This window comes from Atractosteus spatula, chromosome 9, assembly GCF_055471065.1.
Source record: "Atractosteus spatula isolate fAtrSpa1 chromosome 9, fAtrSpa1.hap1, whole genome shotgun sequence".
NCBI classification, from domain to species: Eukaryota; Metazoa; Chordata; class Actinopteri; order Semionotiformes; family Lepisosteidae; genus Atractosteus; species Atractosteus spatula.
In genome coordinates, this window is record NC_142714.1 from 9,994,782 (window position 1) to 10,018,725 (window position 23,944).

General features: G+C 40.6%; 1 protein-coding gene across 1 annotated transcript in view; it reads right to left on the minus strand.

Annotated features, from left to right (window-relative positions):
- The window catches only part of tmem63c (transmembrane protein 63C), a 45,682-nt gene that overhangs the window by 20,767 nt on the left and 971 nt on the right, over positions 1-23,944 (minus strand). The window contains exons 2-3 of the mRNA XM_088925581.1: positions 6,198-6,294; positions 1,119-1,394 (exon numbers count right to left, since the gene is read on the minus strand). Coding sequence (XP_088781707.1) covers positions 1,119-1,325 — 207 coding nt within the window. The 5' untranslated portion in view covers positions 1,326-1,394; positions 6,198-6,294. The remainder of the gene's footprint in view (positions 1-1,118; positions 1,395-6,197; positions 6,295-23,944) is intronic.

Below are 23,944 nucleotides of genomic sequence, written 5' to 3' on the forward strand. Positions count from 1 at the left end.
AAGAATGTCTGAAGCAGCAGGTCTTAGTGTTTACTTAAAACCGTTCTTCTCATTAAGATTGACCTTCAGGTGCTCAGTGAAAACTAGAAGACAGACTGCTTCAGAGAAGATAAAAGCATCTTCTTTGCGGTTTGGTCACGGACAATTTCCTTCAATCTATTTGATGGGAAGATTTTTTTCTTTACGCCTGTTTCTGTGTGGGAGTAATTGTGATCGTACCTACCTCCCACTTTCTGTAAGAGGAGAATTAAAATTTGATTGAATGCCTTAATGATCCAGATACCACAAATGTTCTTTTACCTTTTCTTTAATTCGTATTACACATACATAATGTGTTTCTGCACAATGTGTAATTACACAGAATAATTAACTTTTATTCTGTAGGGCATGTGAACAGCCTTTTTGTGCTTGTGAACAGCAAAAATGCATTTGGCGTTTAAAAGAATAAACAATGAAAGAAAACAAGTAAAAGATAGCACAGCTTAATTTATTAATAAGAAAAGTAAATAAATAATATGTCATTTATGGGATGTTTTGTGTAAGCAGTTAAAATCTGCATGTCAATTATAACAGAGAACACTAAAATATAAATAATACAGCTTAAAACTGTGGTTTTAAGTTGATGTTTGCAACATGAAACAATGCAAATCTGTTGGTATAACACACCCCTGTTCAGGGAAATAGAGTATAGGGTGTACATATGATACTTTTTGATCCACTTGATCTCAGATCCATAGACAGCCCTGATGGAGACAGCTCAGAATACACCTGTCTGGATATTATCCCCCAAGCCTGCACCAGAAATAACACTGGCCACACAGTAGGTGAAACACACTCCAGATAGTGGTGGTCACACAATGGTGCTGTGGCTTTAGTGGCACTTGCTGGAAAAAAAAGAGCATTAGCAGGGGCAGAAGCCTGCTTGCTACACGATCAACTGGATTTCTGGGATGAATATCCCAAACTGTATCCCATGTAATTGAACATCCATGCACTGTTGTGCAATACAACAAAAAAAAGGATTCATCCCTTCAGTATCACAGTGAATATGGTCATGTGTATCTCCAGCAAAGGCACACGCAACCCAATGGGAGAGAGAAATAGTGGAACTGTCTCACCATCCAGAGGACGAAGTTGATGGCGAGGACAGTGGGGACACCACCAAAGGGCAGGCCCTGCAGGACTGTGCTGCGTGAGTGGGCACTGTAACACCTCTCAGCTGTCCCATTGTTGAGCCCCAGGGTGTCCAGGAAACTCAGGACATCCAGTGCGGAGCTGTGTTCCCCGCCTGGCACCCCAAACACAGAGAAGCCTGAGCCTTCCATTGGTCCACCTTCTCCAGGGAGATTAAAGTCATACAGGCATTGCTGGGGCAGAGCCAGGGACACAGTGATCTGTGTAGAGAAAAGGCACAGTTTGAATTTTAATTCCTTTTCATTTCAAGAAGCATGCCCAATGGGGCACACAACTCAGCTACTCGAATTAATCCAGCCTTTCTTGTTTCTTGATTTCTGGAGTTGAACACTGTTTAATTAATACTTTTCGCTAGATGGAGAATCTTTTTGAGAAATGTTTATTGCTTTCAGAAAATGCCATGCATACTTTAAGGGAAAGTAGGCAGGAAAAGGTATTTGAAGTCCAAGTAGGCTGCAGAGGAACAGGTAAATGTTTATTCCATGCTGATGGGCAAAGAGAAGAGATGCAACGTTTCGGCGGTGGAGTCTTCTTCATGTTAATAAAGTTAATAAAGAATAGGAGAAAAAAGGACAGGGTAGATGAGAACACGTTATTTACTTAGAAGAGCTCAACATGTAAACATCCACCTTACAAAGCAGACTGCCAGATACACTAAAACAGAAGTTTATTTTCAGTTACACTAAAGTATGTTCATTTTTGGTTGGCAATATTTGCATGGTCACCTTAGAGATATCCAACAATACCAGGTCATGGAAAACATGTTCTGCCTGTATGAATAGTAAGTATGAAGGTGTGGCTTAACTATCTGTGTCACAGAAAAAAGGTCTGTTGTAGGTAAATACAGTACTAGACAGCAACATTTTATTGACATACAGTAGGAAAGTAAATGATGACTTTGTTTCTGTCCTCATTTTGTCCCTGCAATGCCCTCTATACAGTTTTAATTTCAATGGACTGTAGTCACAAACATCATGTCCAGCAGGTATTGAATATCAATTGAATACAAATGGTCAAAATAGAAAATAAAACAATAAACAAATGAAATCAAGTAATACATGTTACAAAATAACATATTAATATAATATCAAAGAAACACTAAACACCTTTTGAATCAATACAAACTGACAAAAAACACAGAGTCTGGAAAATCTTTGTCAGTAAATAGGGATTATTATTATTATTATTATTATTATTATTATTATTAATATATTTTTTATTATGTTTATATATGCCTCTAAATATGCTAGACTATAGAAACTGTAGTGATCTCATTGCAGAACTAGATTTTTCTTAGTGCAGCGGGATCGGTTGTGACTAGAAACTTCATCTCATTCACAAGGTATACTACTCCAAAACAAAAAAAGCAAATGTTCTGAATTCACTTTAATACTACCTTGGCAGCCTTCCTTTTCACATATCTCAGTGAGACCTTTGTTACTGGGAGGTTTGCTCATTTCGCTTGTGAGCTGCGAGTTGTAAGCAGTATCAAATTATTCTGTGGTTCTCCACGGCACCTAAGCGCTTCTTTTGCTGAATGATGACTCATCCTCGAAATGTCTGTGTGGCACAGGTGGATAGGGCACAGGGCTGGCTGGCACTACTGCTGCCAGGAGTCTCCCCAGAATCTGTGGAACCTTTTCTTGCGTGTCGGCAGGTGGTCCTAGCAGGTAATATACCTGGGTAAATACCGCCATCTGATTGGGATTCCTGTGATCAGGAGACAGGAGAAGGAATTGCATCCTGGGAAGGGTTTTGGGGATGGGGAGAAAATGTAATTGTTTATCCTTGTTAAGATATTTTGTATAGTGTGCTTCCCCATGAAAAAAGATCTGATGAAAATAACTCATGCTGTGGACCGTGACAACGCCAAACTATTCTGATTTGGAAGAGATTCTTGTTTAGGAAGATTTTATTTTTCTACACTGAATGGCAGTGAGAAGTTATGTTTCTTAAGCCATTCTGTATATTTAGGGAAATAACAGAACAGGCACAAAGAGGTTTACTTTGACACCCGCAAATCTTCATAGGAAGTTACTCTTAGCTCGTTTCCAATAATGAGCATAACAGGACTCCACAGGGAGGATATCACACAAAGAGGACTGGTATTTGTCTTTCTTCACTTTTTGCCAATCAGCCAAGATTTCGACCTACTTAGTCAGCGATGGAGCAGTGGAGGACGAAGATCGATGGAGTTAAAGCACTGACAGCTCCTGCCAGAGCAACAGCTCTCCCTGCTTTTGAAATCCAGTGCTTGCAGAAAAGCTTCACAGCGTTCAAGGGAAACTTTCCTTTTTTCTGTTTTGCCTTACAAGAACACCAGAAGAATCTTCTCATTAACATCTCAAAGGATCACGTGAACAGTTTGTTTATCCACTCCAGCTGTTTCTTGCTGGAGCTTAAAAAGACATAAATTACCATTTTCATTTTCTCCTGTTTACCAACAGACTTCTGCAAGATCATCTTGGCAGTTAATAGACTACAAGCTCACCCCCCTGCATCCAGCTGAGCATACATGAGCATACAGATGCTTTTACAAAGAGTAGAAACTCCTTTAAGAAACAATATACTGTCCTTTGTTGGGTAATACAGTTGATATAATTTTTCATCTTCTGTATGTACTCCATAGTAGTAAAACTAACTGTGCAATACACCTGGGGTGTCACGATCGTAAATCCTCCTCTTAAGGGTGCTCCGGTTCTTTCTTATTTTTCTAATTATGTGCACCTGCCCCCAATCCTGCCCCTCCTTATTTAAGCCGGGCGCTCTCGCTACTCTGGGCTCTGCATTGGAAGACGGACGCCTGGAGGCCTGCCTACCATCAAGTCGCCCTACGTCTGCGGCTTGAGGGCATAGGTCTCCTATCGGCATCCTGACCCTGCTGAGTCCGGGGCTCGGAGCGCCTGGTCTCATCACCCCATTTTTATTCCCTGTCCCTGTACCGGATCCCGTTCCGGCTTTTAACCTCGTCTGGTTTTGCCTCGATTGGATCACCCGGATTTGGACTTTTGGACTTTGTCCCGGATTTCCCCCTGGACTCCTTGGACTAGTTTGCCTTGGTCACGCCCCCCGAGCACCAGATCACCGTCGTCACACCCCCCTGTCTGTCAACCCCTTCTGATCCTCGTTGTCTCACCCCCGTCATCCTTTTCCACTTACTTTCGGGATTATACTGTACGTCTGCATAGGGTCCAGAACTACGCTTCATGGGAGCCGTTACATGGGGAAGCCAACCAAAGCTTGCATAGCTGGGTTTAGAAACCACCTACAAATCATTAAGGTCTAAAGGCTAGGAGTAGCTGATCTACAACCACAACAAGCTAGTTGTGTCATTTCTCGAAATGCAAAAAGTGAGCACCTTTCTGCCCAATTCTTAATTCCAGAGTTGTTTGGCGCTCTGGTATGCCTCAGAGGCCACGCTGGCTGGATTTGATTGGTTGTTCTACACTGTTCTTTGGTCTTGCAAAGGAGTCACACAGCCTCAGGCAGTAGGGAGAGTGAGACGGTCCTGTGTTCTAGGCCTCCAGAATAGACTCCAGTGCCATGTCCCTCACTAGGACAAGCAGCTTAAGGACAACAGAAGGATGGGCCTCCAGTAGCCCTGTCGTAGTGGAGACTGCTGAAAGCTTAATGTCATTTTTACAGATGTGATTCATTAATATTTCACAGTGCCTTTTAAATGTGTGATAATGCACTTGATAGAAACACATCAAATGTAAGACAGCTTTGTTGTACTCCCTTAGACACACTGGCTATTAGTCCACATGGGGACTTTATTAATTCAGTTCACACTGGTAACCCTGACTAAGCTATCAGCTAAGTGTTTGTTTTTTATGCAGGCTTGGCATGACTCCCAATGACAAGGCAGGGACTGCTACAGCAATACTGTAACAATCCATTCACTGCCAGATCAACGCCAAACTCAGATCCACATAAAAACAATTAACAAGGCATCAAAGGAAAAACGATGCGCTTTTTATGGGCACACAAAACTCTTACACAACTTCCCAACAGAACAAACAGCTTGCTGTTAATTTGCACCACTAGTTTGTGAAAAGATTACATGACTATTACATGAATCACAGTGTCATGGGGTCCAAAGTTAGAACCACAGAAACGAGCTCAACTGGGAAGAAAGCTGGTCGAAGGCTGAACAAGAACTTTTGATGAAAAACTGCATTACAAAAACCCGGAAAAGAAACAAACTCTTAATAAGAGGAAGTCTATACTGCTTCATTATTATCGTGTGGAATAGGTTTGTAATAGTATATTTTTAATATCTTAAAGTGAGAATGGGGATATCTCTGCCTCTTTCAGCAAGTGCAATTAGGAATCATTACAAAAACATCCTCAAACATAATGTTATCATCTTCCTTTTAAAAACTCTTGAAGCGAACCTCAGCGCTTTATCTTCAGAGCCACTCCAGTGCTGTAAGAAGCGTGTTTGATAAAAAGAAATGAAAATAAAAATATAATGGTGACAGACAGCTATTGTTTGAAGGCTCAGTGGAATCTATTTCTGGGCTGTTTTGTTGAACAAACAGTTAAATGAGAGTAGTAATCACCCGTGTTTAACTGCTATTAACATATAATTATCTCCTCTTCAAGAACATACTCACTACAAAAATCTTTTTTTTACAGAAAGTAGTTTCCTGCCTTGTTATTTGAATATGAACTGCTCTAGTTTTCGATCTTAGCATTAGCACCAATAAAACGTTTAAATCCTGAAACCTACAACAGAATAACAACTAAACAAGTAAAATAATGAGGGGTATAACAGTATTTATACTAAACCTATTTATAATGTACAGAGGCAGCATGTATTTCTGTTCATTTCTGTTCTGTTAAGACTGCTGTATTAAAGTAGGTAAAAAAGAGCTGACATCCAAATTATTCATATTTGCCTTTTGCAGAAATAACATGAACCATATTCGCAAGTATTGTTCTGGCTCTGTACCTATGGAGTTTAAGTCATTACCTCTCTGCAGTGAGATCCTTCTTACCGTCTAGCAGGAAGGGCTTCAGATCAATGAAGAGCCCAGGTCTTCCACGTACAGGGGTCAGAGGACAGAATCAGTGGGTCAGAAGGTTCTGGTGCTCCTAACAGAGTGAACAGCACGTCATGACACAGACTCAGTTCTCCCATTAGGCTTCAGGATCATCAGCAAAACCATTATACTGCTGAGACACACAGCCTGTGACAGATTGCAATTAAACAAAATTGGGACAGAAGCAGTTTTTAGTATTTCTCAAAATGCAAGCTTCGTGCTGTAGCTGGATACTGGCTTGTTCTGAATACAGTGCAGTTCTGAATAAACGTAGAATTTATTGTGCCTGGGTTTACAGTTTACTGCATATCTCTCTAAGAAGCATATTTACAGTGGATTAAATAAACTCCCTGATACTTGAAATATTATCTGAATATTTTGGATGTAGATTAATTAGATTTATTCATGTAAGAATCAAAATTAATCAAGAAAAAGCATTTGCAGTGAATCCAATGTACCTCATATCCTGCAGCCAAGAATGTGCTTTTGGAACAAACCACAAAAGCAATCAAATAGTGATACTTCACGGAGTTTTTAATGTTTTTATTTATTTCATTAGTGAAGTGCTCAAAGGCCTCTGCTTGGTGCATTGGCAGCCCTGTGCCCTCCTGGGGCCAATCCATCCTGCTGATGCCCCAGGTGTAAGGGCAGCAGTGATGTCATGCGCAGATGAAATACAGCAGGACTGAAATATTTCAATATCAATATGTCACAGATAGATTGCCAATGCAGCAACAAGGCTCTATTGATACAGTAAGTGGGTGCGTTCTGGAATCACTTCCAGCCAGCTTTACTCACATCACATAATGATTCCATCAAATAAATGAACACAACCGCTTGATGAAAATGGCATTACATTTAAGTGCACAAGACTTCCGAGTCTCTCTTCTATAACTGCAGCATGATGGGAAGAGACAGTTCAATGGATCTGGGTTCCAAAAAGGTGCTAAGTGTCACCGCAGACAATCAGGTACCACACCTGTCTGGTCTGATCACAGTGGCTTGGAATACAGGTACAGGATGCCACAGAAAAGCAGGGGGATTAAACTATTAATTCTCATGTAAAGAACGCAACACTCTGGTAAACCACAGGAAGGCATGTGTTATTGTCAACAGAAAGGAGCTGTCATGCAGCTGCCACCTTCCACCAGCTAGACAGATCGTCACAGAACTAAAAAAAATATTTCAACACCTGTCGCATTTATAGCTCTTAGTTTTGAAAGTGAGTCTTACAGTAGGTTAACATTAACCAATTAATGAGCCATGGTCGACCATGAAGTTAATGACTACCTTCAGAAAAGCCCACCTTAGCTGTCCACTTAGCGGAAGCTTTGTCACTTTTAACGCTCTTGAGACACACTTTTAAAGATCATAGCAATCTTTAGGGAAGGCAAAAGACAAAGCGACATCACTATACCCGAGTAATCTCAGCAAAGGAAGGGCTCGATCTGACCAGCTGCGACGAGCTACAACGCCCCTGGGACCCCCACATCACCACTGCACCACTGCCCTCTACCACAGGAGTCCGAACGCACGCCCCACAGGAAAGCCTCTCGTTCAGCTCTCCTCCAGCAGCCCTGGACAGGAGCTCGGGCTCCTCTACACTGCACTTCTGCAAACCGCAAGGGTACAACATTGACTAATGGGATGGGAGACAACCCCCCCACAGGAACTCAAAAAAGGGACGATAAGGTGCACTCCATCACTGCCTCAACAATTCGCTCCCATTATCTGGAAACCGAGGGGAGATTACAGGGAATTATTTAACAATGGTGATCATTTTACATACATTCCAGCTGCAGTATTTGAACGGCAGATCTAACGAGTATAAACCATTGCTGTCCTTTGCAGACTAAGGGCTGTATATTCATAAGCCACATATCATGCTGCCTAGGAATGCTAATGAGGGTCAGCATGCTCTTCATTGAGTACTAATCAATCAAGTATCACAAGCCAGCATACAGACCCTGTGAGAGCTCACATACACTCTGCCTATGAAAACAGTAGCAACAGCAACACAAGAACCGTATGTAATGTTCTCCAGCTGCATATACACCAAAAACAGACATTCATTTGAACTGACTTGGCAGGATTCTCACACTAATGGCTACTTAAGTCAGCAGTCCAGAGCTCATTTCTCTCTATGATAGGAGATCCTGCAGCTGCAAACGTTGTAGAGATTAGAGGTGAACACATGGCCAACAGAACAGGTCATGACAAACCTCATCCTAATGGTCCAAAGAACTGTCAGTGTCCTCGCCGGTAGATTGTCATGTCAACTGCTTTACGAATCCCAGTCATGCTTCTGGAGTGCTGAGGAGAATTTTAAAAAGTTCCACATTACCCTCTTGCTGCAGAGATTTTCAAGCGAAAAGAAAAAAGAATCTACTAGGTGACTTTTCTCTCCGGTGACTTTGGAAACGTTTCCCAACACTTTGGTTTGTCTTAAGCCAGCCTCCCCACCACATCTGATAAGATAAACTAAACAGAAAAGATTAAAATGCATTCATGCTGCACTTAAAAAAGCTTATTAGTACCTTATATATAAGCCAGAAGAACGTTCTCATGCATCACACCAAGCTCAGCTTATTGGATTTCACAGAATGCCACAAGTCCTCAATCAGAGGAATAAAGGTCAACAAGAATTAAACTTGGCAATACTGCTCACGTGCTCGTTTATTTTTTTCAACCCAGATTTTAAAAAGATATGCACTTGTAAAACAAGGCACAACAAAGATAGGAAATGCCCAACCACCAGGTTTAATGGCATTATCTTATGAAGATGGAAGTACCCAGACCCCCTCTCTCACAACACACAATAAGATTGCAAGCAAGAAGAGACGATTCCGAAAGAAGAATCTCTTGAAAGAAGCCAAAGCCAGGGTATCATCTATGGCTGGGTAGCTTGTTCCGTACTTTCACAACCCTAAGTGCCTCCTGTTTTCATTTAAAACGCACTTCTATATAGTTACCACTTGTGTCCTCTGATGTGTGTTTCATTGTTGACTCTAAACATGTGCACTGGGCAGATTTTGCCAATGTAGTTCAAGTAGGGAGCTGCGTCAGCACGCATAGGCTACAAAGGAACAAGTAAAGGTTTATTTCCTGCCGAAAAGGGAAGAAAAGAATCACAATGTTTCAGCTGTGGAGCCTTCTTCACAGGATATCACCCAGGATAGCAGCTTCAACAACAGTTTAAGGAAAGGACTTCTTGTGTTAATATCACACACAAGGATCCCAAAGAGCTTCACATACCAGAGGGGACCCTCTTCTTCCCCAATCCCAGATGATGTTCAGAAGCCATCATGTGCCAGAAGCCTCACTGCACAACAGATCAGGTAGAGAAGTGCGAAATTAACTCGTGAGTCTGGAGGGAACAGTTTACTGCACTCTTCTGCTGGAGAACTGAAACTAGGAACAAACTTCCGGGAGCAACAACACAGAGCACACACGCACAAGATACGCCTCCTGTTTGTAGAAATGGTGGCGGGACAGAATCCAGATAAATTTAAATTTATCCTGGCACTTCTTCATGGCTGCAACACTTCAAATCCCAGCTGGAGCACCGAGCTGGCAGAAAACTCTGCAGGGGGAAGATGATCCAAATGGGAAGATTCCTGTGTTACCTACAGAGCCCACATCAGATAGGGGAACACACTGCTATCTCTTGCAGTAAAGGGCTATGATGACTAATGACACACGATTATATTGCAAACTGACACTGAGGAGCTTAAATGTTCCCTTTTTCAAACGTATATCTAGTAACAATGTCACTGCAAGGACAGAGTACTTGGAGATCCCAGCTATTGAGTCAGGGATCACGATTTCAAGCTCCATCATCAAGGCGGAGAGGGGGAGGTGAAGGAAAGAGTTGCTCAGCCTTTCCCACTGTTTTTTTTTTCATTTCAGTGTAGGTGGTGACATTGTCTCTGGAACAAGTGAAACAGTAGAGTGAAAGAGCAGCAGCAAACAAGCAGTACAGAGACAGCTGTTCCGAGCTGTTTCAGCCTCAGGGGCTTTTCGGAGTAGAAAGCATTAAGCATTATTAAAAGGGAAAACAGGGAAAGGCAAGAAAAGGGTTCTGTAAAAAAGGGACAAAAATGAGATGTAGGGGGCTGTCAGGTCTGGACCTTATTACATTATTTACCAGTGCATCTAAACGACCTCTGCACTCACTGTGCCTTTGCACTGTGGACCACACCTCTCAGATAAAGGCCAGAGCATATGGTAACCCTGGCTGTAAAGGAAACGAACATAAGGAAAGAGATTTGAGGGTTAAACACATAGGTTGAGAGCTGCTTCTTTGTCTGACAGTATTTACACACCAAATACCAAGAGTAAATATTAAAGCTAAAATGAAGAAAGATTAAAACAAGGAAGGCAAGGTATGGTATGCAAACAAATTAACTACAGCAATCGTGCAGCAATGTTCTTTAAAATGTGTCAACTGCATATTCATATACCTTATAATGTATGACATACAGTACAGTAGCACTCTTTCCTATTAGAATTAACAGCCTTCCAGGTTAGTATGGGAGTTAAGAGCAGCTGTGGCAATTAATTACAACCTTAATATTGGATTGTTAGTCCAATCGCAATGATAGAACAGGGGGATCTTTCTTTGACTTTTTATGTGCTAAAATGCAGAATGATAAGTTGTAAGACAATTCTGTTTCCTGTAGCACTGTAAAGGGACGAATAATTAATTTGTCCAAGAACTGTCCAAGATATTCATACCCATAATGCATCTATCATTTATCATAACTGCCCTGCATGGTAATGTACTCATTACCATTCCTGACGCACAGAAAAGACCACAGCTGTCGAGAAATCTGAGCGACTCAGGGTTAACAGATAGAAAACTACCGACCTATCTTTCTCTTACCTTCTTTTTTATCTCACATTCAGGTAAAAAGAAACTCTTCCAAGAACTAATTGTTACAGGGCAGAGGGAATGAGTGTGTCCAGTTCATAGGGTATATTTTCCTCCCTTTGAATTCACTCTTTAGAAAAAGTACAATATAGCTTTTCTCTCTTTAAGACTTCGTTTGTATTAAGCTTTCTTTAAACCCTGAACATTAATCAAGTGAATTTGTGTGAATTTAAGTAAATCCAGACTTCAGAAAAAATACGAATATTTTTAAACCAGTTATAACTATGAGTCAAAATATATCAAATTGTTGTTAAAGGCTAACACATATAATTTAAGAATAGTTTCAGACTGTTAGACAGCCTGCTGCTTTCTCAGCGGTACTATCGATTATAGACTAGAATTGTACGGATCAAACAAAAGCTGGAGACCAAAGCAAAAACCAACCACCAGCACAACAAGCACAGAAGTTTGTTAAATATGGACAGTGGTTTTCAAATGATCTTCCCTCCATTTTCATCAGTTCCCTTATTGTTTTTCCCCAGTTGTGCTTCTGAAGGCAGACTAGGAGCAGTACTCTAGACTGCTGCTCCCTGGCTCTTACTTCAGAAAACACCTGGTACAAAAGACTGCAAACAGAGCAGAAAATAAACAGTTCATTCTTGACTCCAACAAAGACAGGGAGTAATAACAACAACTCCCATTGGACAAGCAATGTGTCCTGTTAACAGACGAACCTGTCACTGGGCAAACCCATCTACAACAGGGATATTTTCTAGTCAGAAAATAGTCCTTTTCCCGTTAGAAATCCAACACAAAATATTACCTACTTTCACCACAGAGATCAGGGTGCTGCTTATAAACTAATATAACTGATAAAAAACATAACTGATCCTGACTGAGAGAGTTTAACAATTCTGGAATGGTTCTCAACACAAACACCATTTGTGGTAAAATGAATGCTGTTTAGATACTGTATAACAACAACTTCAGAAATGAATGAGATTATTTTAGTGGGCGTCTCATAGCTGTTTTACCTACCTTGATTTTTCATCACCTTTCCCAAAGGTGCCTGCAATCTTCTACTCCATGCCGGTATGAATTAAAGCCCACCCTCGCCTCTTCAGGGCTGAAATGAATACTGTACTGTAGATGCGCTCCACCTCATTAACCAACTGATTCTCGCTTTCAGAATCAGCAACAAACCAAGGCTCCGCTTCCAGCGCTGCAGTCACGCATCGCATCCCATGAGTCAGCAGGATCGCCTTAACCTTCCTGTAGCTGAAATCCAGCAGCCCGCACACACAAATGTACAAATCCGCACATGGAACCGCATGCATGCAGGTGCCCAGACTCTCACTCTGCAGACGCACGCTTTATATCCCCTCTGCCCACTCACTGTTTCATGCATCTCAGAGAACCAGGGTGAAGAAATGACTGATTGCTTGTCAAGCTCTATTAATATCTGTTTTAATCACATCTCTTATAATCCATAAACTGGGGGGCTTCTGTAATACAATTCGAACTGACTGGCATTGTAATAAAGAAAGATTCAAACAAAAAATGATACATACAGTTATTCTCAACCAATTCAAACGTCACATATGCAGACATCTAGTCTTTTTGTAAACCATTTACTTTTTGATAGATGTGCTACTTTAAACCCAGATCCACCTAGGTTGCTGTAATAATGTAACATGTTAACAAGCACATATCTTAAAAAGCACAAAAGCGGTACTCCCAGTTTTCATTTCTTTAATTTTCTTTCTTTATTTGTGAAATGTTTAACTTTCACTGACACGTATCTGACTAGCTCGTTCCACCTCTGTCATAGATGAAACTGCAAACTGTTTTTCTTCTGATTTTCAGGAGAACTGAGTGGTCATTGTCAATAGCAACATAGTTACCTCCTACCCAGACTGACCTTGGAATGCACTGATAGATACTAAACTGAAAATGTGCAACACAATATGCGAAAGTGCATTTAAAACCAAGAACATGGGGCACCATGGTGCACTTCTTTACTCAAAGAGTTGAGAGAATATGGAACAAGCTACGCAGCAAAGATGTTGAAGCAGATAACCGTTTCTTGAAAGAAATCAGGGTGGAAGAGATCAACGGATGAACTGCTACCAGATGGGCAGAATGGTATCCTCTCATTTGTATTCTGTCTTAATTTCTTTTTATTTTCTTATAGGAGGGCTAGCTGGCTCTCACTAAGATGGAATATAACTGAATGAAGTCTGCTTAATTTGTTCTAGAAAAAAGTAAGAAGCTACAGTAATAGTTTGTGGACTTCATATTTACAGCTAAAAAGTGAAACAAGATGAGATTTGAACTAGGATGACCAAAGGCTCATGTAATCTCTGAGCAGAAATTTAAGAACAAAATGGAAAACATTTTTAAAGTTCACTGTTTACTAAATATTTCCTGGCCTGGGCTGCAGTGGTGAGGATGAAACATAAGATGGGTTGTTAGCTTTTAGTTCAGTTTATTTGTCATATGCACAAGTGCAATTAAATGCTTTTATATTCCTCACCCATCTCCTATTATTTGGATTACCACACCTCTCGGATTTAGTTCCATGATTGTCTATATTTTGACCAATCAGAACAAACAAATACAGTAGAAGACTGTTCAGTGTGAACCTTCACCACCATAGTGACTCATACAGTATACAGTGCCCCATTTTATTGCATTCATTACCACTGGACTGCGTCAGTCTAGAACTAGAAAACATAATCGGAAAATGACCAATATTTATGCTTTGAAGGTGCATAAGTGGATTTTACTGGCTGATGCCAAAAGCATTATTTAACTCTAATTAGTTCAATGGAACATTTGCAGAAGATATATTAGATAGGCCTCTTAAACTAGTAACACCTTTTGTATATACTGTATAAAGACACACTACTGTATGTACTGCATATTTCACTGGGTGTATTAGAAATGAATTCCCTTTTTGCTGTCTTAGTTGTTTTTTAATTTTTAATTACACTGCCATTGAAAGGCCAGTGAGCAACCTGAATAGGCACCCTGATGGATATCAGAGTTCATTTCTTACATAGATTGTTAAAAAAAAGAGCAAACAGCATCAAGAAGGTTTTAGGTTTGGTCAGGGGCGAGTCTGTGGGTTTTCTAAGTCTCTTTAGAGCAGCAGCACACGGAGAAGCTGTTAAATGGCCCCAATTAAGCCAAATAATGAGCTGATGTACACTGCTAAAGGCTGAGTCAGAATGAAAGCCTGCAGACACACCAGCCCTCCAGGACCAGGACTGGACACCCATGGAAGAGAACAGTGCTGGGGATTTTAGCAATTCTACTGTCAGTCTGCACCCCCCCTGCCAGAGACAATAGCACATTATAAACCAACACAAACAATACACAAAGCACAATAACCCAGCAGAACAAATGCCAAACAAACTATTACATAATAAGTGCAAAAGGAAGAAGGAATACTTTATTATGAGTAAAACTGCTGTGCAGTTCACTTCCATTGCAAACTAAAGACAGATAAACATCTCGATGAGATCCTCGGTTGAGTGACAGCAGTCTGCTGCTAGCCACCAAACAATCTAGGTGGGCCAACAGCAAAAACTGATAACAGCAAAAACAAGCCCCAATTTCACAACGTCACTTGAGCTTTTCTCAATGGAGCAATGGTATCTCGCAGACTGTGGCTTTCTCAGGATAAGCTCATTTTCTCCTCAATGAAATTTGAGAGCGCTAGCAATTATGATAAAAAAACAGAAGCTGTCATACTGATAATATGATTTTTTGAGTGAGCGAGCGAATACTGATTAGTGTGCTGACGAGGGCATTCCTCTCTGCCTGCTGCTGTTTGCTGCGTTGGAAACCCTCTGGGAACTCAAAAGATGTGGGTTAGTGTTCACTGCTGCTTCTCACCAATATGCACAAAGCCAGCATCAACCCACCTACAGGTTCCACACTTTAGAAGTGGTGGCAGTAGTAGCAGAAAGTTTATTATCACAGTGATAATTACTCAGTGCAGACAGGGAAGGTCCAGTAAAAGGGCTGGATTAATTCATTAAGATTTGGCAGAGTGAAGGTTTCTCTGTAACGCTTATACTTCAGAATTTCATTTCAATTAAAATAATAAGAGGGCTGCAGTCCTAGAGCTCTGTTTGTCATGAGCTTTACATGGTTTTGTAACCAATATGCCATGCACAATCTGCAGACCTTTCCAGATACAGATAGCATCAATCTGTAACTCTCAATATGCGTAATTACCAAAACAGCTTTTAAACTATACAAAAAGCTACCATCTAGAAAAGCTATCACTGGAACAAATTAGTGGTAACATGGGCTGAGAGACAAAAGGCTCCATATATTGCTCTGTGGCTGAGATTAAGGCATGACAATGAGAAATTCCAAACCGTCATTACAGCGATATGAGCTATAGTGGTGCTCCTCTGAAAGAAACTAATTGAAATGAAAGGGCATTTCAAGTACACTTAGGCTCGTCATGCTAATTGCCAAGACGAAGTGGAGACGTCTTTCAAGAAGGGGAGGCTCTATTTTAAAGGCAGTGCTTACCACCAGGGTCTAATCATTCAGAGCAGTCTTCCGTGAGACTTTTTTAACAGTTAACACTGTATTTCGTCACACATCCAAAGAAATCCCTTTAGTAAAGTACCGCTTTATTTCTCTGAGATGATCCATCAAGAAGGGACACCGGATGGTGTCACCAATGATTCGGAGTTTCTTGGCCAATATGAACAGCCGATGATACCCAACCATTGCAACAGGTGCACGAGAGGTACAGTACTTTTAACTGAAACAAACTGAAGTTTAATCCACTGGTGACTTTTTTGGGGGGGGTTATGACATGCATGTTAGTTTTCAATAGAAAAACCAAAGTACTGTAACTTTTCATAAAACCAGGACCACATTCCAAAAACAATTACCTCTGACTAGTTTACAGGTTTCTTGAAGAGCTATGAAGAAATGAGAAGTCATTACTCGAGTGCACAAAGGCAGTGAGTTACCAGCTCTGTGATATTATAGTACAGTAAGTGAAACCATCCAGGGCAATCTGCTGCAAAGGAAGGTATAAAGTCTATCCAGTTCAAACCTGTGTGTCTGAAACCTGACAAGCAATGCTTGGTGTAAAGGTATCCGAAGACTGCTGAGAGTCAGGATGAGAGGGTATAGAAGGGAGTTTCCTGGCTCGAGAGAGGTGTGCAGTGCTGTAGAGAATCTTCCATGAGAATAAACCAGCAGACCAGCAGACCATTGAAGGATACAGACAGCCAAGCAACAGGAAGCCACTTGCTGGCAAATTAGCAAGGAAATGCCACCTGTCCTGAATCTGTCAGCTTGATCTGGTTATCTCCCGGGACACGAAGATCTGAATGCAGTTCATCCAAACACATACTGTAGTTTATTATTGCACATGCATATAATGACCTTTGTCCCTGGCAGACAAAAAAAAAATACTGTATCCCATAATGTAAAGACTGAGTAAAAGCCCAGTTGTTCTTATTTTACCATGAGATGAAGAACTTTCGAACCCTAAACAAAACATCAAAAATCTCCAATATGTTTGGTATCCAAAAATAAGAAAGGATGCAAACAACAGGAGAACATTTGTCACTCCGTGTTAGCAGACCATCTGTCACCCTGACTTTATCACTGACTGACAATGCTGGTCCTAGACTCCACTGTCTGATCACTGGAAGTGCCCGAGGTTAAGAAACCCTGCATTATGAATCTCATTAAAATAAGTGACACTGACAAGTTTATAAGAGGAGCATAGGAACACATCATTTTCAGACAACTTTACATGGTCCCCAGCAGAGGGTTTAATAATGCTTTTCCAGGCTGAGAGCCCACATTTTCTCATTAAAGAAATGAAACACCTGCTTCTCTGTATTCCAGTACATCTCCTCTTAACACTGCCTAAACATACCATGATCCAACCTACTGTACATGTGGCATGACTTGTGGGAAATGTAATTTGGCCTCAATAATGGCTCTCTGCCTTGACAAATACATAACAGGCTGGAGCTACTAAGATAATCATGAGATTACTGCAATTTTTTTTACATGAGTTCAGATTGCCTTCTTTCAGTTTTTTTTTTCCATCGAACTCTTGAAAAGCTGATTCCAAGCATTTGTATCTCAATCTGATCACAAATTGGAGGGGGGTGGACTAATGAGTTTTTGGCAGTCAAGGATTTTTGGGAATTCTAATGTAACGCAGTGTTTTTTATCTTTCAATTCTATTGAATTGAGCACCACCAAAATTCAGCCTGCCAAAAAGTATCCAGTATCGGGCAATGAAAGGCATGCTAATGAGAGTGCCTTGGGCATTTTTTAGAAAGTTTCCCAGAAAACTTCTATTTTATTCTTTTTCTCTTTTTTTTTCCCCACAGACTCCAACTGACATCCGTAATGTCAGGATACATAAACCAAATACGGGGAGGCCTTTAATCTCATTAGGAAACTCAGGAATGCCATCCAAAAGAGAAAGGCTTAGACAGCGCCGCCCTCCAGGGACGCTCTGGTTAACGTCTATCCTGGGTGGGAAGATAACTAGGTTAGGAAAAGTGATGAAAGCCAATTAGCAGCTTTCAGACTGATGGAGCAGTAAACATGACAAATCGCCACCTGCTCATATTCCTGCTGAGCTGCCAAAGTCGGCATTCCAAACCACCGCAGTGGAGAGCGATTGAGAGCAAGACTGCAGAACTAATCCAAAGCTACCTGACAGCTCAATTTCAGACAACATCCACTTAGCAGTGGCTTGTGAAGTGTGGGAATACATTGGGGGGCTGGGAGGCTGAGGGAGGTCTAAGACTCAGCTTTCCTCACCTGGACTCTAATCCCAATGGGCAGTGGGATGGAACAAAAGCATCAGGGAATTAGTTTTCTTGGGTAATGTTAGGAGACCCCTCAGGCAGACAAGCCAAAAGGCAACAGGGCTTTCAGTTCAATAATACTGGACATCAATTTCTGAAGAGAGATCTGCCAGTTTACATGATTGGCCTGCAGATTATGCCTTGTATAATAACAGCACTGGTACTGTAGCTATTCTCAGGGGCTGGATTTGCTGGTTGTTGTTTTGAACCATTTTCCGACCAAATATACAGTATGTTTTAATATATCAGCAGCAACTCTGTCTGTTCTAAGTGGAGGAATACTGTGAGCAGAGATTAGTCTTTTTGCCCACAGAGCCTCGTTTCCTGACTGAAAGGCACAAGAAACAGTCTTGCTATAAATCTGTGCATAATGGCTTTGAATTTGGGTTCATTACTATGGGGAGTGTCAGGAATAAAAAAAGGACCAAGCACAATGAAGAAAACAGACCAAATACAAGAGTTTCACACATGCACAAGAAACATTTGCTGTGGGTTGCTGTTTGGATCAGACAGACCAGAATTCAAACAAATCTTGTTATGCCCTTGTGGAAGCTACCAGGCAGCATATTAGAGCATCTCCCTGTGTGACAGTTACAGAAGAGAATACAGCAGAAGCTGTAGCTTCTCAATACAAACTGCACATTTATAAAACAGGCCCAAGAAGAGTACCAACAAATTCAAGCACACCTTTCTTTCTTGGTGGATGTGTTAGAGCAGCTATGCTCTGGGCTAGATTACATGCTGGCAGGGCTATTTAACCACACACATGAGCACTTTGCTCTGAAGGATTAACTTGGAGCCCACTTCTGAACTCCCACAGACAGCATCTTTTAGGGACAGCCTTGGCCATGAGCGAACCCCCCACCCCAACCTTCCTGACAGTCAGGGCTTCTGTGGTTTGACAGTGACAGATAGGTCTTCTATGTCTTGCTAGTGCCCAAGGAGGTCTGACTGGCAGGATCACAGCCTTCAGTAAAGAGCTGGAGAGGAAGCAGTACGTTGTCATTGTGATACGCCAGTAAACCATAATTAGCACAGGAAAGACAAATGAGTCAGCTTTAGGCACACACCGAAATAACCCTGGTTATCTATTTCAAAATAGTTATTACTTCCCACACATTCCTATCTTTTTGAAAGGCCTCCCAGGGAGTCGGATTCTCTCAGAAGATAAATAGCATTTAAAACGTAAAGGACAAAAGCATAAATAATCACATTTAAAATCTCTAAACGCTGACAACATTCTGAAATGGCACTATGCACCATTTGAGTTTCTAAATAAAAGGCTAAAGGAGGCATTTACTTCTATATTGATTAATGAAGAGATTAATTAATTAATTGATTGCTTAATTAATCACAGTCCACATCCAAAGCTGAACTGATCCACCGAATAATGAAAGCATGAATACAAACAATAACCCTGAATTACAAAATGTCCACATACTGAAAAACAGCACAGAGTTGCATGGATTTCTTTTTAGTAATATAGTGTAATATCTAACACAAGCACTCTGTGAAGGTATGAAGATTAAAACTTATTTGTCTTAACCTGTCACATTGCCTCTTCCTTCTGCAATCCAGAAGGATTTTGGAAGAAGCCAAAATTGAATTAACAGATTTAATATCACACAGGAATGGAGGATACTGCACAGCACACGGACTGATGTTCAATTTCTTTTGAAGATACTGTATGTGCCTTCAAGGCCAAAATGAACAACTTTAGTATTAAATCTGAAAATGGATATGAACAATTCAAAAGAAAGTAAACGTTAATGGAAGAGATTCCGGAGAAGCCTTTAGATTATCCCACTTTATCCAATTTCCCTGCATTTCCACTTACCCCAGCTTCAGGAGTTGAAAGTGAAAATGAAGACGTGCTGTTTTGATCACTTTCGGGAGCACCTCACTCCTCACCTCTCTTTTTGCAGCTAACTGATTTTCAGTCCAGAAACAGACCTGAGTCAAAGATCCAGTGCACGGGCATCAATTTCCCTCTGATTCTGTGTCCCACAGTAGGGCCCTGAGCCACACTGTGTTATCATTTCACCAGCACCTGAGTGAACCGGAGTACTACAGGGAGCATGCATAAATTATTAACTGCATATTGATTGGGTTCTTCTGGTCTGTTTCCCGGTTCCTTTCATTTTTATTTCGGTGGAGGTGGGGAATGATGGATCTCATGATGCACTGAGTGCCAGAGTTGCTTACAGATGCTCACTGGTGCGTTTTGCTAAAACGTCACCTGTTCTCGTCTGTGGGCAGGTTGAGGGAGTCGCAGGAGGTCAGGAAGCAGAGAGACATGAAGCCAGGATGGTTCCTGTTCCCCGGAGTGAGTTCAGTACAGCATCAGTCAAACCCCTGTCTCTTTCTCTGTCACATCAGCAACAGCTCTGACTCGGTGTGGCATTTAATTCACCCTCCAAGCTCTCCATCTAATCCTCAAGCCAGTCTGGGGCAGCCATCATCTAAACACTAAGCTCACCAGTAGTTAGACTGACATTTCGAATACCATCTAACGGGACTAACAGCTCTAAATTCTAACAACAGTACAGAAGTACAGCCATGGCCTACCTGATATCATCTGCCACTATAGTTTTCTTTGCCAAAGCATGAAGTACTGTAAAATGTCTTATTTTCTTACATGAATAGTGTATCTTCTCTCACTTTAAACCTCTGCAAATACAGCTCTTCAGTGACAGGCCACTAATGAACAACGACTGAAATACTGCAGCGATTTCCCCAGGGATTTTCCTTATGTAGGTTTATCATGGCATATATGCAGTCTTTCCATGGGTTGGCATGTTTGCACTAAGCAGTTACCTGGTTTTACTCTAGTTCTCTATGGCTTGCATCATGTTTTACATTGCCTCCATATGGATTCCAAAGCTTTTACTCTGACTTCACTGATCTTTACTTTCCAACACTTGTCAAGATACACAACACTAAACTGTTTTACGGGCGGCTGAAGTTGAGAAAAGTGAATTGTGCACAGTCCAAAGACCTGCTCCCCATCTTACCCAGGAGGACTTCAGTAAGTCTGAAATACTACTTTGCTTAACTTACGAGGTACTTCATGCAATAATCAATATATTGAGAATATCAAGTAGGTAGCCGTGTCAGCATGCATAGGCTGCAAAGGAACAAGTATAATTTATTCCATGCTGAAAAGAGAAAAAAACAAACGCAATGTTTGAGCTGTGGAGCCTTCTTCAGGTGGCTGAAGGCTGCACAGCCGAAACGCTGCATGTATTTCTTCTCTTTTCAGCATGCGATAAACCTTTACTTGTTCCATATTGAGAATATACCTACAGTATATAGGCTGTCTGTTTATTAAAAGCTCTTGGGAGAATATGTCCACCCTAGAACCCTAGAATATAAAAATATGGTATATTCATGAATTTCTTATATGTTATGGATATATGTTTTGCAAACGATGAGACAAGTGGGGTGAACTGTGGTTTAGAATGTAAACAACACATATTTCCACTTTTTCATTCCAGTCCATTTAAAAGATTGCCTATTTCCATTAACTCTGAGAAACCTTAACTCGTTAACTCTCGCCTTTCAGATTCATATCAATACAGGTCAATTATCCAACTTCCCAATATGCTTTTTCAAGCACTCCCCAGCCACCAGCATGATTGTACTGTAAGTATTATTCTCCAAAGTGAACCATCATTTTTTTCTGATCTTGGTAAATGAATGAATAACCACTGCTTTCTCGGCTCCCTGATGTTTAAAAAGAACATTTCAGTATGTACAGTAGTTTAAAATTTCTAGGCCTGTAACCACAAAGCTTTTTGTGAAGATAGGAGTGTTCATTTTTTCTTTAGATTTTTAAAATTTAAAAATTTTTGACCAACAAGATGTCCTTGTCTGGCAAAAGCTAGAATTCCTGTTTTTATGATGCACTATGTGACTGTGCTTCATTATCACAGCTCATGGCACAATGTTCCTACGTGCCATAATGTTTCCAATGTTCCATGTGGTTAAAATCCTGCCCATGCCAAGCTGGGAATCTCAGCTAAGGACGTAAACATTGTGTCAAAACTGTTGGACACCCACAAGAATTGAATTGCTGAAATCTAGCAGGTTTACTTTGTTACCTTGGGTCAACATGACCACTTCTAAGGAGGCAGCCAAGGCTTTTTAATGACATAAAACTTTCAAAAACATCATTACTATTCCAAGACTTCACTTCAGTAATAAATAACCCACAATGATGTAGGTGACAGTGCTCTTGAGCCTTTCAAATTAAACAGGCTAACTGTGAATAGACTATTCATACAACGCTATGTTTGAGATCCTTAAAGAATGGTTCGGATAGCATGCTGGAGGGAGAGTCAGGATCATGTGATCTAAATGGCTTTATACAAACCAGCTGGCAGCACACTGGGGTGTACATTGTTGGCAGGAGTGTTCACTGAATTAATACACAGTGTCACCTTAAATAACTCATTGTGAGTGACAGAGCTGAACTAGCTCTAAATGTCCTGGCTAACTCTCAGGAAGGAGCTAAACCCCTTTAGTTTAAATTAAACTGGAGTAACAGTCTCTTTAACCCTTTTCTTTTACTAGTGATGAATTTTTCAAAATACTGGCAGTTAAAACTAGGATTGATTTCTGCACACTGTGATCTGATACCAAGGTTCAATCAGTGCCAGAGTACCAATTAAAAATTCATGTTACTGTTGCGCGGAAAAGAAGCCTCTTTCTGACATTCATGGCAATTATTGCTTTCCTGCCTTGAGAGAAAAAACTCTACACTGTGACTTGTGTCCTCATTGATGACCTTTAAAATTTTCGAAAGGACTCACTCATCTCCAATGGTCGTTTTGCAAAGCCTGGACTTTTAAAAGCAGCTTTTACTTTTTTAATATTTAACCCAAAATGTCAACTACAAAGCATTTGGCTAATATGTCCTCTCTCTCAAGCTCACTGAAAACATGAGCAATATCATCAGATAAGTATTTCACTCACAATTTCAGTTAAATTAATAACAGGGTTGTGTCTGGTGAATAACAAAGTTGAATAAATATTGATAAAATTGCTTTGTCTGCAGCCCAGACTTCATTCACAATGAATATATCTCCAGTACATAGTGTAACCGAATGAAGAATAATAACAAAGCACAGGCCAATAAATTATTTTAAAGATTTTATATGAATATCAGGGATTAAAAATCGATAAATTATCTTTCTGGCATTTTAGAAGCAAATAATCTTAAAAGCTTCTTATCTCGCAAAGAGGAAGCAGGGAACATGAAAATATACTTGTCAACTAGTAACACTTCAGATGAAAAATGTGAACAACCATGTCATAATATACATCACCAAGATGAACCAATAAGCAATACTCTACATATTGCTGTTTTCTAATGGCTTTCTTTGAGGTCTTTCTGTGTAAAATATCAGTTCATGTATGTTATAAAAAAATGCATTTCTGCAAAATGCCAAGTCTCTATCCTACCAGTGATGGTAGGATGACCAGTGATGATTTTTTTGTGAACGGTTGCCTTCAGATTAAACAGTTCCTCAATACCAGCTGAAGCAACATGTGTCAGCCCCGTACCTGACACAGCTGTGCAAATGGAACATTTCTAAAGTTGCTTTATTTGCATAACATGTCAGCGCAGTGAACTGGAAGCATATGCAAAAAAATTTTAAAGGCATCTCCACCTTTTCAATGAAACTCTGGGATGCTTTGCTAGAACCCACACTAGGATATGATGCAGATCGTAAACAGCCTTATGCTGAATAATTAGACGCGGTTTATGTCACCCAGTCCATACTGTAAGTAATCATCATTGCATAGTTACATTCTGAACGATAGGATACAGTATGTATCAGACGTGCCCGATTATAAAACACGAACACAGCCCGGTCCCTTAATTCACGTGTCGATATAAAAAGGACGCAGAGAAAGGTGGGCATGTATCTCATTGAACAGTT